This window comes from Thrips palmi, unplaced genomic scaffold, assembly GCF_012932325.1.
Source record: "Thrips palmi isolate BJ-2018 unplaced genomic scaffold, TpBJ-2018v1 HiC_scaffold_10, whole genome shotgun sequence".
NCBI lineage: Eukaryota > Metazoa > Arthropoda > Insecta > Thysanoptera > Thripidae > Thrips > Thrips palmi.
The window spans coordinates 2,030,860-2,047,820 of NW_023144621.1; the positions used below are offsets into that span (position 1 = coordinate 2,030,860).

Below are 16,961 nucleotides of genomic sequence, written 5' to 3' on the forward strand. Positions count from 1 at the left end.
TAAGTGTGTGTTAACATGACTGACAGCCGTCCAGTTTTCGCAGACACAAGCATCACTTCTCAAAGAATAAGTGAATTAATAACTTTTATGAACCAGAAACTTGCAAATCATCGTAGTTTCTGATTTTAAACCAAACTAAACGAGGTTAATCTACACAGAAACAAAGGGGTGACTGTGAATGTTGGATTTCTCATACTTTCACGTATGAAAAGTTTAGCGGGACGGTGTTTAGAAAAAATGAAAACACTCCGCTCCGCTGTTTGTGCTGCCGATTTTAGGCACAATTAAGGCCTTCACAATTGGTGTCAGCGATGGTGTCTCACCCCAAAGTCCATCAAGGATGGCATTGTTTGCAAACACTGAAGAAGTCAGTGCATGTGATTTTTGTTGTCACTCGGTTCTTCCAGCATACGGTATCAGATCAGCAGACAGTATAACCTCACCAGCGCACCAACTTCAAAAGAAGTATGGTAGAATGTTTTGTGGAACTGCCCACAATAACTGGTTGGTTAGATTGAACAGTTGCTCAGTATGATTATTGAAATGCAGTGATTTCGTAATCAACACCAAATTTGGGCGGTAAGTACATCTTTTTCTGCTGTGGCCCTGCTCCACCGTTACCCAAGAATGTCTATCGTATCAGCAAGTAACTCAATCAATAGCTCTATTATATGCCAAATAAAAGTAAAAGTGCTTGCTAGTGCATAAAAAAGATAATTGGCATTAAAAAGTATAATATACTGCTTATCTGTTTCCGCTCAGTATGGCAACGAGTAATTTATGAATTCTGTTTGTATAACGAGTGTCGATGAATGCAATTACTTTGGATTCTGTAAGACTATCCGTAGTTACAAAGCTACATCTGTTACGGACAAAGCCATCCGTATGTTACAAATCAGGCTATCCGTATTACGCTTGCGCAAAAATGTTTGTAAGGTACGGATGAATTTGTTTGTAATACGGATGAAGTAATCCGTAAGAACTCTAGAGTGCACGTTTCCTAGCGTGGACCATTCGTGGTCCACGTTTCCTAGCGTGGACTTGGTCCACACTTGGAGTAGCAGTGAACATTTCAAATCTATGCGAAGTATGTTTCTACACCTTAAATGTATGTTACGAACGTTACTTCGATTCTTACTCAGTTCCTTCGCTCGGCCTGGACAAGAGTGGATAGATCAACGTGGGTCTTCTTTGACCTCTGTTTTAGATCACACTTCCCGTGCTCGGGTTCTTTCTCTGTAGGTCGACGAGCGTTTGTGCGAAGTTCTCTACTCGTACTTGGCGAGAGGGCTTTCTTCTCTCAAACAGCTCTGCGACCAACCTCAACCGCTTGTACTGAACAGAACTTTTCCTGGTCCCTGATCTTCTGGTCCCTGATCTGGTTCCGGTTGGAATCTATGTCCAAGAATGATATCGGTTCCGTTGGGAGAATTGGAAACGCGCACACTGCAAATGCGAAGGCGATACTTACATACATTTTCTGGCGAAACCGTATAGTATCGCCAACAATCGGCCTCACCGAAAACTCTTACCTTCCGAACGGCGATACACAGAAGTATCGCCAAAATCACGGCATTGAACCAAGAACTTGTCCCCTTGATTTGTTCAAAGTTCATTGCCACACTCTCAGACTCGTATTGACTTTTTATTTCTTGCCATAAAGGTTTTTGTGCAAACGTAATATGTACTATTTTCTTTTTAGCTATGCACTATTTTGTTTATTGTATAATGTTCTTAGTCCATTAAACCGGACTTTTTGTCGTTTGCAATGTACGTTTCAATTTCTACATGATCTATTGACAATTTTATCTTTATTACGATCAAAATTGTGCATAGCTAAGAAGAAAATAGTACATTTTATGTTTGCTCAAAAAACGCAATAAGCAAGAGAGAAAAAAGTCCGTATAGGTCTGAGAGTGCAATAAATCGTAGCAACACCCCAAAGTATGTCCAAATTTTGGCGATACTTTCGTGTATTTCCGTTTGGAAGGCAATTCTCTTCCGTAAGGCCGTTTATTGGCGATACTCAATTGTATCGCCACTGAAATTCGAAGGGTGAGATATCTCACCAATTTTCGGCGATACAAAAATGTATCACCGAAAAAATGGTCGTACACGCATGTATCACCGAAAAATGGTCGTACACGCATGTATCACCGAAAAAAGGGTCGTACAGAAATGTATCACCGAAAAAACGGTGAGACATCAGCGAGATTGGCCCTTGTTTTCCTGGGGAAGTATCACCCTTTTTTCGGTGATACATTTTGTGTACGACCTTTTTTTCGGTGATACATGCGTGTACGACCATTTTTTCGGTGATACATGCGTGTACGACCATTTTTTCGGTGATACATTTTAGTATCACCATTTTTTCGGTGAGACAGTAATGTCTCATCCCTCAGAGAGTGAGATGTATCACTATTTGATTTTCAGTGGCCAAAAAAGGTACTATAAGTATCACCTTAGGATTTACAGTGAATGTTGACCTGAGTTGAAATCTAATCCACGACACTGCCTTGCGTGTGATACGGTTCCCTCCCTCCACCTTCGCGCGTCGCAGGCTGCGCCACTGTCGACGACTCGCTGGTTGGTTACTTGGTTCAGGTGCAGCAGACATTCCTCGCAGGTGACGATCCGAACCTACCTACAGATTTGGTTTCAAGTCTAGGTCGTAGCGGCACAATAGACAGCCGTGCGAGTGGAAGGTTTCGCCGGCTGAATTCTCCACACTAAATTACTAAGCAGGTTTTTCTGCGCGCCAATGCACGAAATAAAACATGCACTTCGTAACGCACGAATTTGTGCGCGCCAATGCACGAAATAAAACATGCACTTCGTAACGCACGAATTTCTGCGCGACAATGCACGATTTCGTGCGCAAGTAAGCAGAAAATCGTGCATTGTCGCGCACAAATTCGTGCGTTACGAAGTGCATGTTTAATTTCGTGCATTGGTGCGCAGAAAAACCTACATAGTAATTAAGTGTGTCCAGCCCCCCAGCGCCGAATTTCAAGAAAGATTCCTTAGATTGTCATACCCTTCAAGTTCCCGCTGACTAGGCGAGCGCGAACTGACGACGCACGCAAAGGTGCAACAAGTGCAGTGCTATGCGCTAAACACTGGTAAAACTAAAGCGTAGTATTACCCTCTGTTTTCAAGCGTAATCAGTTTACGCTTGAAATCAAGCGTAACAGGCCCAACCGCCAAGATTTCCTCCATCTAAATGCATGGGGTAAATTCAAGAGTACGCTTGATTTCAAGCGTAACGGCTTCAAGCGTAACACTATGCTTGACTCAAGCATAGAGTTACGCCTTAGTTTAACCAGTGAAAGACACTTTCACACAGTAAATGTCTTACGGTGAAAGGTTGCACCAACATATGATCCAGGAAGCGGAAGAAGGGGATAACTCAATTTTGGTCATTTTTCAGGAGAAACAAAAAACTGTTAGCAGGGAAAACTAAAACAAAACAAATGAATGTTGCAGATGTTAATAATTTCAAAAAGCATTAGTAAAATTTTGGAAAAAAAAATCAAAAGTGTAAGGTCACTCCGTAGAGGATTTCTGCGACTTATCACTTTCCACTGAAATGGAAAACAGAGTCAGCTCACCTTATATTTCCTAAACCAAGAGGAATTTTGAGACAAGTCAAGTGGAACAATAGTCTGCATAAAGTGTATGTTACGCTGGTGTATTTTTTGGACTTAGCTCTTTTTTCCAAATTGAAATTTAAAATTAAGGGGGGGTTAAGTTGAGTTGATTCTTTTTACACTAGATCCATGAAAACACAAGTTGAGTTATATCCTTTTGCCAATTTGTCAAACGGACTCATGTAGACTAAGGTTGAGTTATCTCCATTTTCCAATGAAATTTAAACTGTAAAAGGGGTTAAGTTGAGTTATACCCTTTTTCCATGAGGATTTTCTCCTAAACTGCTTGGAATTCAGTCAAATAATTTGGTGTAATGATGTAAACCATTCTAAGGCACAATAATAAAATAAAAACTCAATTTGGGGATAAGTCAAGTTATTCCCTTCTTCCGCTTCCTGGATCATTTTACGGTGGAGATTTTCTCCATAATACCAACGAAACTCAGGCCTAATTTTGGTACCGATTTTATAGGAAAAAGACACTTGCGTCGGATTGGTCGAGACCCTAGCGAGACCGCGAACAAAAGTTGGGCAAAAGAATTTAGTGCCGTGGTGTGTTGAGTTTCGTCCCCGGCGCTGTGAATGGTTTTGTCTCCCTTTGCATTCCGACTGAAAGAGTTTGGAACACAAACGACCTTCCTTGCTTCACCTTCTCCGACAGCCCCTCCCCCCCCTACCGTCGTCGCCGCGGCTGCAACGCTGATCTAAGCACAGCTCCTCGAGTATTCCCCCGTGCCGACGCAGCGCAGTCCCGTCTCAGGCAGCGGCGGCCAACGGCAGCAGTCAGTGGTGAGGCACAGCCGGCGTCGCGCGGACGTGACGGCTATCGCATTCTGCGCGTCAACAGTCGTTCGAAGCGAAGCGATAACTCTGGCTGCAAGCAGTGAGGCAAGACCGTGTTGGATTTGAAGGGCCTTTCCGGTGTCTGGGACTAGGCTACGCCTCTGGAAATCACCCTAAACTCTACCAAAAATGTCCTGTAAATGCCGTTAATTTATTACCAGTTTTCACTGTAGGTCAATTCACAGCGCTTGCTGTGAACTAGTTCACGGCGTTCACTGTGATCTCGGTTACAGTGTTCACTGTGATCTGGTCCCCAGTAAACACTGTGAGTTTGACGCCGCTGAGCACCGAAGTACTGCAAATCAGGCTCCAATTCACGGCGTTTACTGTGGCCAAATCACAGTGAACACTGTAACCGAGATCACAGTGAACGCCGTGAACTAGTTCACAGCAAACGCCGTGAATTGCATAACAGCAAACATTGGTAATAAATTAACGGCGTTGACAGGACATTTTTTGTAGAGTGTAGTCTGCCGTTCGCCCCTTCCGTAACATCGGTTCTGTCCGCGGCAGAGCATCCGAACCGACTGCGAGTGGCGGAACACATTCTGCAACAGCACGCTTCATAGAGAGGGGTAAGTCTTTGCTAAATGCAACAGGGTTACAACGCACGCGAGTGGAGGGCGTCACGAAGAGTACAACCGCCGGATTCGGTAGCCACATTCGAACTGTCTTGAAAATTTTGTCAGGGTTAAGTCGTAAAATGTTCTGGCATACAATTCTGACGGAGAGTGAAAGTGAAAAACAAGTACCAAGATCGGAAATAGTTTGCCAGGAATCGATCTTCGCGGTATTCTCAAATGAATTTCTGTGAAGAACGTTCCTTGTTGCTTAATGAAGCGTTACAGTTGTGCAGGCTTTAAATCTCATTAGAGTATAAGGTTGCGCTTTTGGTATTTTTTGAAGTAAAAGTGACCACGACTATAGTCGACCCAGCCAATGGTTTCGCTTCTTCCGACCGTTAAAACTGCCCCCTCCACCGCGAAAGTCCTCCCGCACCAGCCCCCCCCCCCCCCCGCTCCCCCCGGCCCTGTGGAGGAGGTATTTGCAACGGCTTAAAGAAGCGAGACCTTTGGCTGGGTCGACTATACACATTATTCAATTCGTGGTTTTTGGCGACTGTTTCCGGTCCACGTTCTTATTCACACTCCACTACGGGCCCAACCTGATGTGTACTGCATTCTGCTCTTCAAACATTTGATGGAGCGTCGCGACGAATGGTCATTTGCCTTGTTTCCGGCTTTTGTTTTTATTCTTCTTCACTTTGAGACCTGCTGTTCGTGTTCATTGCGTTGAGCGCGAGCGGGTTCTGGGCCTGCGTAACGGTGAGTTGTGTGGAGGGAGGAACACAGCCAGCGTAACGTTGCGCACGTTACGCAGAGTAAATAGGGTACTTTCGTAGATCCCTGAACCGGAAGCAAGCAGACCAGCAGAAGCCAAATTGGCCGGAAACTAACCTCTCTTCGGATCTAAAACTATAGCCGAGCTGTACGAATATTGCTCGCGTAACACATATGCACTGCAATCAAGTATCAAACGACTGTTTATGTTCAAGTGTGGCCGATACGTATAGGGTACTTTCGTAGAACCCTGAACCGGAAGCAAGCAGACCAGCAGACGCCAAATTGGCCGGAAACTAACCTCTCGGATCCAAAACTATAGCCGAGCTGTACAAATATTGCTCGCGAAACACATATGCACTGCAAACAAGTATCAAACAACTGTTTTTGTTCAAGTGTGGCCGATACCTTTGACGAACGTGTCTTTCCCATGTCAAGTTTGGATCTACTTCCGCCAACATGGCGTCTGTGTGCTTCCGGTTCAGGGATCTACGAAAGTACCCTATTCCTAACGTCTCTTTCCTATGTCAAGTTTGGATCTACTTCCGCCAACATGGCGTCTGTGTGCTTCCGGTTCAGGGATCTACGAAAGTACCCTATTAGGGCGAGCTGTTGTCCGTAAGTTGTGAAGAAAATGCGGGAAAGAGGAAGACTTACTATGAGATAGCAGCTCCTCTGCACTTCCGGTTCAGCTCTTCTTCGTCTCGATCTGACCTTTCCTCCAGAGCGCCGAGTGAAGAACAAGAAGGATAACTAAAGCCGTAAAGAGTCCTTAAAACCGTCGCTTATTTGTTAATGCTGTGGGTTCATTTGGCTTCTAAAATTTGTTCAAATTTAGACAACGCTGAGTTTTATGAACTTAAACCATTGAAGCATCTAAACTTTGTCTTTACAACCTACGCTGTCCGACTCTATCCTCGGTGGAACTATAGCTCCCGTGGACAATGCTTTTGGGTTAAAACCTGTGTCATTGCCGCTTGCGGGCTAACTTCGCATGCCGTTGCCGTCGCACCCCCTCCCACTTTGCAACGGGCTTGAGCATCACTGAAGCATGTTTGAGTACCATTTGACAGCCGAGTCAAAACAACTGTCCTCCGGTGTTCGTGTTTTATGTTAACTCTTTCATTCACCTCACCCTTATTTGTATCTTCCCCTTCTCCAGATGGAGTGCAACATCTGCTTGGAACCGTTCGACGCGACAGAGCGTCGCCCCAAGGTTCTCCGCTGCGGGCATTCGTACTGTGTGAAATGTCTGGGCCGCCTCGCCGACAAGAAGTGCCCTGTTGACATGAAGGTGAGTTCGCTCAGAATCAAAACGCCGTGAGACTAGCGTCGATTGGTGAAATGGCTGCAAAGGTTACCGCATCAATCACTTAATTCGTCGGAAAAAAACGTTAACGCTAACGTGAAAGCAGATGATACTGACGAGAATGTTAATTTTAGTGTATCGCAATTCATGATTACCACGTGCATGCTTTAATGGACGAAAATGTTAATTTTGATTTAAGGGGGGACTCTGGTGAAAATTTCAAGTGGGCTTTAAAATAATCCCAGAAAGTTGAAACTTTGCTGAATTATTAGTTTCATTATGGTGAGTTCCCAAAACAAAATTCAATCCAAAATGTTGAACGGTCTCTGAGAAAAGTGCCACTTTTTTAGAGCGTTGGGGAAAAATCTTCCTGCGTCTTTCATTGGGACGGAAAGTCTTGAAAATTTTTTTGGGTTTTCCTAAAGATGTATAGAAGAGATTTTAATGACAGAATTGTCAAATTCAATTTCTGTCCTGCGATATGAGTTTCCAAATTTTAACATTAAAAAACGTGATTTTTTTTTCTTTTTTTCAAACTTTTAGGTGTTTGTAAAAAAAAGTAGGGCTGATATCAAGATTCTGTCACTAAAATTTGTCCACAAGTCATCAATGAATAGAGTCCATGCAAGACGACTCATGTAGGTGTCAACCAGGAACGCAGGAAGTCTTTGTACGACAAAATTTTTTGTCGACTGAGCAAAGCTGTGAAGTTGATCGTAGAAGCCAACGTCAACTGATCTCAATGTTATTTCCTTCCAAATGATATAGAAACTACCCACTTAGCTTGAAGGTGTTCAACCCGATGAATCTGAAACCCTCTATGCCCATTTATATCTATGAACTTTGAAAATTTTTTTTTCGCAATTTTGGCGATTTTTTCACCAGGGTCCCCCCTTAACTATTAAAGGTTCTGTGCGATCAAGTTTCTCATATGCAACGCTCGACCAGCCGCCCTATCAAGTTTAATCCCGCACTGTGCTTGAAGGCGGAAACGCAGCACCAGAAGCTATGTTAATACGACAACCATTTTTCATATTTTAAATTTTGAAAATTTGAATGGTGCATTGCAAAGATTGGGAGGATACGATTAAAACAAAAGAAGGGTAGTGTGTATGTAAAATTGATCGTCCAACCGCTAGAGGCGAAAAACCGCAAAATCTGGGGACGCCGCGACGCCGGGACGCCGCGACAGCCTCCGCCTGTGTAGCGAAGAGTATGGATGCGGGGTTAGACCGGCTCAAATTTCCCGAAGGTTCGAAATGTCGATGCGCGGAAACGGAATTCGGTTCCTTTCCGGATTCTAAGACTCTGGGAATTTTTTGGGATTTTTGAGGTCACCGGAAGTGGTCCCGCACGGCAGGGTAAGTTAGGCGCACTGCTCATTGATAGACCAGCAGTAAAGCGGCCTTCATATTCGTTTTTCGGGCATATTCCATGAAACAAAAGTTGTCAGAAATGGTCAAATTAATAAAAATATGTGATGTCTGATTTTGAAAACTCAAAATTTGCAATCTGGGTGCCTACCTGTAAGGGGCAACTGGCGTCTATTTTCGCTCTGAGCCCCAAAGTGAAGTGTATCAGGACGGAAAACTGTTTGAAAATGGATTTGGCCCTTCTGGTGGTGCTATTTTGAGTGCCCTAATCTCCGCCCGGTCTAACGGATTAATTGAAGGCCTTTAATGAGTATTGTCTTGTTTGCGTTTGGGCGCGCGGATTGTGGTGAAGACTGGTTTCTTTTCGTTTTACTCGATGATTTGCGAAGATTCAATCCCTGACACAGTAATAGTGCGGAAACTAGAACCACGGCAAAGCCTCACGGCGAAGGGCTGGAGCGCGGTGATCCGGGGCACTGCGAGGAAACTCTACATGAAAGCGGAGGCAAGACTGTTAGTTATTAAGTGTTGGTTGGGAAAATAACGTAAGTGCCGTTTCATATTAAAGCTAGTATAAATCTATTGGTGCAATTCATCAATGAACACTTCTAACCCTGAAAGTGAGGTGCGAGCTCAGAAACAGTCAGCCAAATTTAAATTTGCGACCGCCGTATACGTAGAGTAACGCGGCAAGCGAGTTTATATGACGTTTTTGATGAGAAGCTTAGCACTAGTGTACGCATGACGAAAAGCTCGTCCTATTCTGAATCTGCTTAGCAAAGTCAACGGTCTACTTAATACGCACTCTTTGGCGTGCACCCACGAGCGCACTCCCACGGGCGCGTAGTACTGAATTCAACACACTTATGATAGAATGTTCTCAGTTGTGACCTGGGAGTATACTCAAATGAGTGCACGCTCGTGACGATCAATGTATTGGTCACAAACGGTTCCGAGTAGGATGAATCTCTAAGACTGAAGTAAGCACTTGCGAAATGAGTTTCGACCGGGTCCATGCGAATGTGCGTTGGTGAAGCAAAGGAATCAAATCGCTAACTTTCATCGCAGGCACAACATTTCAGTAAGGATCGGTTGGAGGTAGGGAGAAGTAAATCACAATGAAAGTATTCTTGTGCAGAATTACATTTCAGACTAGAAAGGCTAAAGGCCTGTCCATCCGGTGTTCTCTTTAACATTCTCGCGCTTCTAATTTCCCCGATTGAATCTTCGGAAAATTTCCGAAAAACTGAAAGAAAACGAACTTAGCCACAAACCCGGGCGCCCAAACGCAAACAAGACAATACTCATTAAAGGCCTTTAATTAATCCCTTAGACGGGCGGAGATTAGGCACTCAAAATAGCACCACCAGAAGGGCCAAATCCATTTTCAAACAGTTTTCCGTCCTGATACACTTCACTTTGGGGCTCAGAGCGAAAATAGACGCCAGTTGCCCCTTACAGGTAGGCACCCAGATTGCAAATTTTTAGTTTTCGAAATCAGACATCACATATTTTTATTAATTTGATCATTTCTGACAACTTTTGTTTTATGGAATATGCCCGAAAAACGAAATGAAGGCCCCTTTACTGCTGGTCTATCAATGAGCAGTGCGCCTAACTTACCCTGCCGTGCGGGACCACTTCCGGTGACCTCAAAAATCCCAAAAAATTCCCAGAGTCTTAGAATCCGGAAAGGAACCGAATTCCGTTTCCGCGCATCGACATTTCGAACCTTCGGGGAAATTTTAGCCGGTCTAATGCGGGGTGGGGGGGGGTTGGGGCTGACATGAGGACCGAGGCGGCTGCTTAGCGCCTTATCGCTGTCGGGTTGGGATCCGATGCCATGCCTCTGCCACAACTGAGTACTTTCGCTATAACTGTTTAATGCTATGTTAGACCAGCTCTTATTTTTCGAAAGTGAGAATTCCCCTGGGTTCCCCCACTCAAATGACCGAAATGGTGAGAAAACTCTTAATTTGAAAGCCCAAGGTCGTCAGAGTTACCAAAGCCGTGCCCAAGCCCTATATAAAGGCAAAAAGCCAATTTTTTTTTCGGATTTTCACCAAAAATAAGTTTGACTCTAGGGAAACAGGCCCTAAAACGACCCCTCGGGGAAAATTTCGTCCGTTTTGCGATATCCGACTCCTTTGCCCAAGCGGCCCCCCCAACCGCCGCGCGGCGTCTTTTCATGCTCGCGGTTGGGGAGGCCGCTTGGGCATGAAGGAGTCGAGATATCGCAAAACGGACGAAATTTTCGCCCGAAGGGTCGTATTATGGCCTGTTTACCCTAGAGTCAAACTCAGTTTGGTAAAAGTCCGAAAAAAAAACTTTGGGTTTTGCCTTTATATAGGGTCTTGGGCACGGCTCTGGTAAGTCTGACGACCTTGGGGTTTCAAAATTTAAAAGTTTTCTCACCATTTCGGTCATTTTGAGTCAGGGAACCCAGCGGAATTCTCACTTTCGCAAAATAAGAGCTGGTCTACTGCTATGTGCTATTGTTGCTTTTGCACTTGCTTTGGTATACGTCTGATTTGCAAAGCTGTTGGGTGCGATCGAGAGTCATAGCTAGCTGATTTAACAATCATCTGCCAAAAAGGTAGAAAATTGCGTTTCCACAGCCTTTTGATGCCTTTTTTTCTTCGGTTGTTTTGCTTGAACAGCCAGGATTCGTAATGAGAAACCGTACCCGAGTATTCTCCTCGCACTGTTAATCAAGTTGAAATGCTCTTCTTTTCTGTTTGTAGGTCTTTGATGGGGAAGCTGTGGAATTACCTGACTGTTTCATCGTACTACAGAACCTGCAAGTGTGAGTTCATTCATTCACATATATATTCGACACAAACTAAGTTGTCTAATGCCAACTTGTTTTGCTAGGTGTTGACAGTTTAAGGCCAGAGCTGCCCATTTTGTACACACGATTTTTGGTCCTTTCTGATCTTTGTCTCGATGACGGAATGGTTGTTGGAATGTAAATCGTGTCTCGTTGCGCGCTTCTTAGATGTTTTTAATGGATCTGCTCTTCAAATCGAAGAGCGTACATTGTACGCTTGCACGCGCAAGCTGCCTGCCAAGCATGCTCTTACTAATGCATACATGCCATGGACACGCCAACTGAAGCGTGCATCAGGAAGCGTGTACAAGGCACGTACGCGCTAGTAGTGCATGCTTGGCAGGCAGCTTGAGGGTGCTTGTAGGCATGCCCCAGTGAGCGTACAATGTACGCTCTTCGATTTGTAGAGTGTGCCGTAAGTCGTACAATTTCAAGCTACATTCGTGAAATTTCAAATGGTACGCAAAACGAGTGGTTTTTAAAAAACGTTAACGCTAACGCTAACGTGAAAGCAGATGATACTTATGAGAATGTTTATTTCAATGTATGAATGTGACATTTTGTCAATTTATTTCAAAGAGTAAACACTCGGAACTCTTTTTTAGACAAATTTGTTACACATGGTAATTCATGGAAATGTCAATCTTAGTATAACTTTTGAATATCCTAACGTGCCATTGTTTTGTGTTAAACATGTTCGCAATGACGGTGGGGCACTCATATGTCCGATACCACTTGTGTTGGGTATCATTTTCGTTGTTTCAACGCGAGGATGCACAATTTGGTGGCTAATCACATAAATACTCAATACCCGTAAAAGGGTTTTGCTCGGTACTAGGGCAAGCCGCCTTGCGGCACGCGGCGTGTCAGCCACATCTCCAAGCGGGGCCGGCCGGCCGGCGCGCCACCCGAACCCGACCTCAAGATAGATAAGCAAGAGTGGCGCACACTGCCGACTGCCGACGCGCCGCTTCTCGAGAGGGGCAGGGGTTCGGGGGGCGCTGCACTATGCGTTCTACGCACTCAAGGCTCAAGTGCGAGTGTGTGTAGACTGCTGCGGGGTGTGGCGGGGCGCGGCGGGACGTGGCGTCTCGGCAGGGGAATGGGCGAGGGGGGCAGCTACGCGATGCGTGGTAGCAGCGTCTCATGACGACGCGCAACGCGAGGGACGCACTTCATGAGTACTAGAGAGCTGGGTGTCGAGGTTATAGGCCGCGCGCGCAACCCGAGCCCCCGCAGGCGCCCCGATTCATGGTGCGGCGCGCGACGGTGCGGCGCGACGGCGCGGTGCGGCACGCTGCGGGCCCTCCGCTCATAATCTTCTAGGCAGGCCAGCCAGCCGCTGCCTTGCCAGCGAGGCGCTCGGCCTCTTCTAGGCTTGCTAGTCAGGCAACGAGGAAACTCCTGCCTGGCTAGCCGGAAACTCGGTACTCTCTGCACGAGAGTACAAGCACGCTGATACGTGAACGTATCATCTGCTAAAAATGCATTCTCTCTTTTTCCAGGCCGTTGCCTCAGCGCTTCTGGTGCATCAGCTGCGAGAAAGAGGCAGACGCTGCCTGTGTGGAGGACCACCCCGTGCGCAGCCTGAGGAAGGCCCGCGTCCAGGAGGCAGCGCCGCGCGTGGAGGCCCTGCAGCAGGTCGAGGCCACTCTGGAGGAAATGGTCGACGCAGTGGACGCCGCGGCCCGGGGCGCGGCCCGCGACCTCTGTGAGACGCTGCGCGGGAAACAGCAGAGGCTGGCTGCCGTGAGAGGCCGCCTGCAGGCAACGCTCGGGGCCGAAGCCGCCACTTGGGAGCAGGCCAAGAAGGACGCGGAGGTGGAAGGTTAGGCTCGTGTACCACACGGCGAAGGAAATTCCAAATTTGAGTTCTTTTCTGGTATTTACTGAGTATAGTCGTGGGGCAGATTTCTGCTCAGTCCTGTCGCTTGAGAGTCATTCCATATAAGATTTACACGGATCTGGGTCACCTTTGACGATTTCGACCAAATTTGGTACGAAGGTAGCCCTAGTGGTCAGGAACATGCCCACAAATTTTTAGGTCGATATCTCAAGTGGTTTCGTCAGAATCGGCATTTTAATTTTTTACTCTTAAAAATCTTGTAATTTCTTCACAATAGCTCAACAAGGCTATTTTTTGTCCGATTTTTATGCGGTTAATCTATTCTGACGTAAAATGCGATGAGGAATCCGAATCTGCCCTCAGATTTGGTCTAGCGTGATTACCAGTGGAGTAAATTGCGAAAAACATGAAAATGAAGCCATATTTCACGAGCCTGCGTACCCTAGTAGAAAATCCAAATCTGCACTTCCGACCAAGCTAAATTGTAGTTCAGTTTATGGGCTTTCCATATATGTATTCAAAAATAGTGGGTGTGGCCCTCCCTTAGGAGCTGTAGGCCGCAACAAACAACTCTGCACTCAAATTTTAGCTAAGCAAAATACACATTTTTGAGCTTCATAGCTCAGGGTGATGAGCTACACGCATGCCGCTTATACCATTCGAAAGGGAATTTTAAGACGAATCCAACGGTACCAATATGAGCCCGATCGGGTAAGTGGATGCCAAACTTCGCAAAAATGCCGCTAAAACTCAAAATTTGCAATACAAGTTTTTCCAATTAAGAAAATAAGTAAACGGCAGCATTTTAACTTGTCAAATGTGTACTCACTTACTCAAAATTTTATAAGCTTTCGATTGGTATATAGAAAAAGTTGGGTTTCGGCCTCTAAACACAAGAATTCTCAATTTTACTGAACCTGTGCGCGCGAATCGGCTGAGACGCCCCGTGAAGGTAGGCAGCCAATCCGGCGAGCAGTCTTTCCGTCTCTCTTGGGATGTCTAGCTGTACCCGTACTATCCCTCGCCCTACCCCCCCCCTCTCCCGCAACCTGCCCTGATGGAATTGGCCAAAATAGGTGTCAATCCACTCAGGATGACCCCCTGAGTGGCTCTGCAATTTTTTTTAGCAACTCCAAACCGTTCAGATTCTATAGCGATTTGAAACTTTTGTCAACTTTGAATGTCGCATTCCTTGGCTACTTGGCATTTGTAATGAGAAAGGGACCAGCCAGGTTTCATTGGCTTACCTACAAACTATTGTTTCCATATAAGCAATAAAATTAGGAAAAAGATGAAAAACTTGGAAATATTTAAAAAAAAATGATTAAAACTTCACAAAAATAGAGCTTGCTAGAATAGGTGGTCCTTCCATATTGGTGATACTTGGCTCAGAGCTCACCTACCCTTAGTCGAACAAGCCCACAAAATTTCAGGTCTGGCCCAGCTTTTAAGCTGTTGATCGGTCCACATTTGTTACTTTAAGACCTAATAATGGTATCGTAATTTGAACTGAGATGGTTGGAGTGACCGTTCAGGTTTTACAGCGATGTGAAACTTTTGTCAACTTTGAATGTCACATTCCGTGGCCATTTGACATGTGTAGTCAGAAAGGGTCCAGCCAGGTTTCATTGGCTTCCCTGTAGACTTTTGTATTCATATAAGTAACAATATTTGGAAAACGATGAAAAACTTGGAATTACTAAGAAAAAACTGATGAAAACTTCACAAAAATAGAGCTTGCAAATAAAGGCGGTCCTTTGATTTTGACGATACTTGGTTCAGAACTCATCTCCTAAGTCGAACAAGGCCACAAAATTTCTACTCTGTCCCAGCTTTCTAACAATTGATCGGTCCACATTTTATACCTTAAGACCTCATTTTGGTATCGTAACTTGAACGGCATGAGCCAAGAGTGTTCGTATTAAATCTAAGAATCACTTTTGAGCTGGAATCTTTGTGTTGAAATCTTGATAAGGTTTTAAAATGAAGCAAGGAGAATACTTAGTCTGGAAAGCCGATGCAGACTGAAATGATAATCGCGGTTTCTCGAAAACGGCTTGGCCACAAAATTTCATACTTGGTAGAGAGACTGGCAATAGACCGGGCCCGCCCCCGGTGCGGTCAAATCCGGCCCGACATTGCCTGTTTGCCTACTGGCGTGATCGGCTTGAAAAACGGAGACCGCCGTATCTCGGCTCCTGAGCACGATATCGAAAATCGGGCTTTGTAGCGTTGTAGTCCAACTCGTTCCCTGCCGCCTTCTCCAAATTTCAAGTCAAAACCTTGAACGGTGTGGCCGTAGTTTACTAAACGCCGAGACGAAAAATGCGAAATGTGACCACGTCGCCTGTGGGTCGAGGGGATCCCCACCAGGTGACTCTCTACGTGTCTGGCTCAGGGAAATACTCCCAGTGTTTCTTTCGGATTTAAGACTCCGAAACGAAACCGGTTGCAGTTTACTTTTTGACACCCGAACATTTCAATTAAAACGAATATTTCGAAGTTTTACGTATGGTGCCAATTACGGAACAGTCTGGTAAAATTTACCAGGATTATTAACCAGACACCTGGTAAATGTCACAACACCCGATCTGGTTACTGCAACTGATCATCTGGTGAGAGTTACTAGGATTCTCGTATGAGTAACTAGTACTCGTTTAACTAGGATTGGTCTGGTACTTTTAACCAGACTTTTTTCTCAGTGTAGTTCCCTTTGTTTGGCGATGGCAATATACCTGCTCGAGGGTTCGAGCCAGGCACGTGGCCCCGCCTGCCCATCCCAACCCAGCCCCATTCAGGCCAGGCCATCAGATCCAGATCTAATATGGAATGACCCTTGATACACTCTCAGCACGTTACTGACTTTTGCTTATTTTGTCAGTACTTATGGAAGTAATTAGTGCAACAATAATACGTACTTTTCCTTTTATGAAGAACTACTTAGGAAATATTAAACAAGTTACTGAAGATTTGGTTTTGTACATAATTTTACTTTGGGAATAAGTCATGATTTCTTAGGAAATACTTAGTATTATTGTTGCTTATAAGGGAGGGTGGGGCAGTTTGATACAAACGCCAATATTAAAGCAATGAGGGCTGCCGAAGGAAATGTGAGTGTGCACGATCTTCTATTTTCATGATCTTACTGATTTGCGATCGACACGGTCGTCAACGGTGCACCTTAGTGGCCTTGAAAAAAAGGTGAAACTTCGGTACCATTGAAATTGGCCTAAACTTAAATTGGTAAGTCGCGGGAGTTTCCGTCTGGGTTGCGCTAGGAAGCAATCATCTCACGCACACTTAATTCATCTTTTAGTACCATATTAGGCAAACGTAATGCACTCTCGGACACTGACGTAGCCCTCACCAAGTCCGGCGGGGAGCAGCACAACTGGAATGGTGCCCTCTGGGGCAGTTTGAAACAGATGTGGATGGGGCAGTTAGAAACACAACAATATCACTAGAAAAACGTTTCATGTTTTGGAAAGCGAGCATAATGATGAAAGTTAGTAATTCCAGATCACATCAATGGAGACGTTGTATGTTTGACCCGTGACTTGCATCAATCAAAATGCAACATTTATGGACTGTTGCATGTTGTAAACTTTGCGGGCCGAAAAAAGCCTTTATTTCAACTCAAAAACAGTAATGTGTGTTAACAACTTTTGTTCGTCTCTCTGAGACGAATCCATTGCCGTACGTATTTTCAAAAAATTCGCATTTTGAAAAATATGCGTTTTTGGCTTTTAAATTGATCCAGGAAGCGGAAG

The 16,961-nt window shown here is 45.0% G+C and overlaps 2 protein-coding genes across 7 annotated transcripts in view; one reads left to right on the forward strand and one right to left on the reverse strand.

Moving 5' to 3' along the window:
- LOC117654253 overlaps window positions 1-5,816 on the reverse strand; it is a 20,481-nt gene extending 14,665 nt beyond the window's left edge. For 2 of the 6 annotated variants that reach the window (XM_034400635.1, XM_034400636.1), the window contains exon 1: window positions 2,596-2,620. In XM_034400635.1, the coding sequence (XP_034256526.1) occupies window positions 2,596-2,617 (22 nt within the window). In that variant the 5' untranslated portion in view covers window positions 2,618-2,620. Of the gene's footprint in view, window positions 1-1,138; window positions 1,406-2,595; window positions 2,621-4,327; window positions 4,434-5,245; window positions 5,519-5,658 lie in introns of those variants that run through there. The other 4 variants (XM_034400641.1, XM_034400640.1, XM_034400639.1 and 1 more) reach the window with 4 other exon arrangements.
- Window positions 5,104-16,955, forward strand: LOC117654305 (E3 ubiquitin-protein ligase TRIM50-like). Its single transcript, XM_034400879.1, has 4 exons — window positions 5,104-5,146; window positions 6,996-7,127; window positions 11,260-11,321; window positions 12,851-16,955. The coding sequence occupies exons 2-4, from the start codon at window positions 6,996-6,998 to the stop codon at window positions 13,176-13,178; spliced, it is 522 nt and encodes a 173-aa protein (XP_034256770.1). The 5' UTR covers window positions 5,104-5,146; the 3' UTR covers window positions 13,179-16,955.
- The last annotated feature ends 6 nt before the right edge of the window (window positions 16,956-16,961 follow it).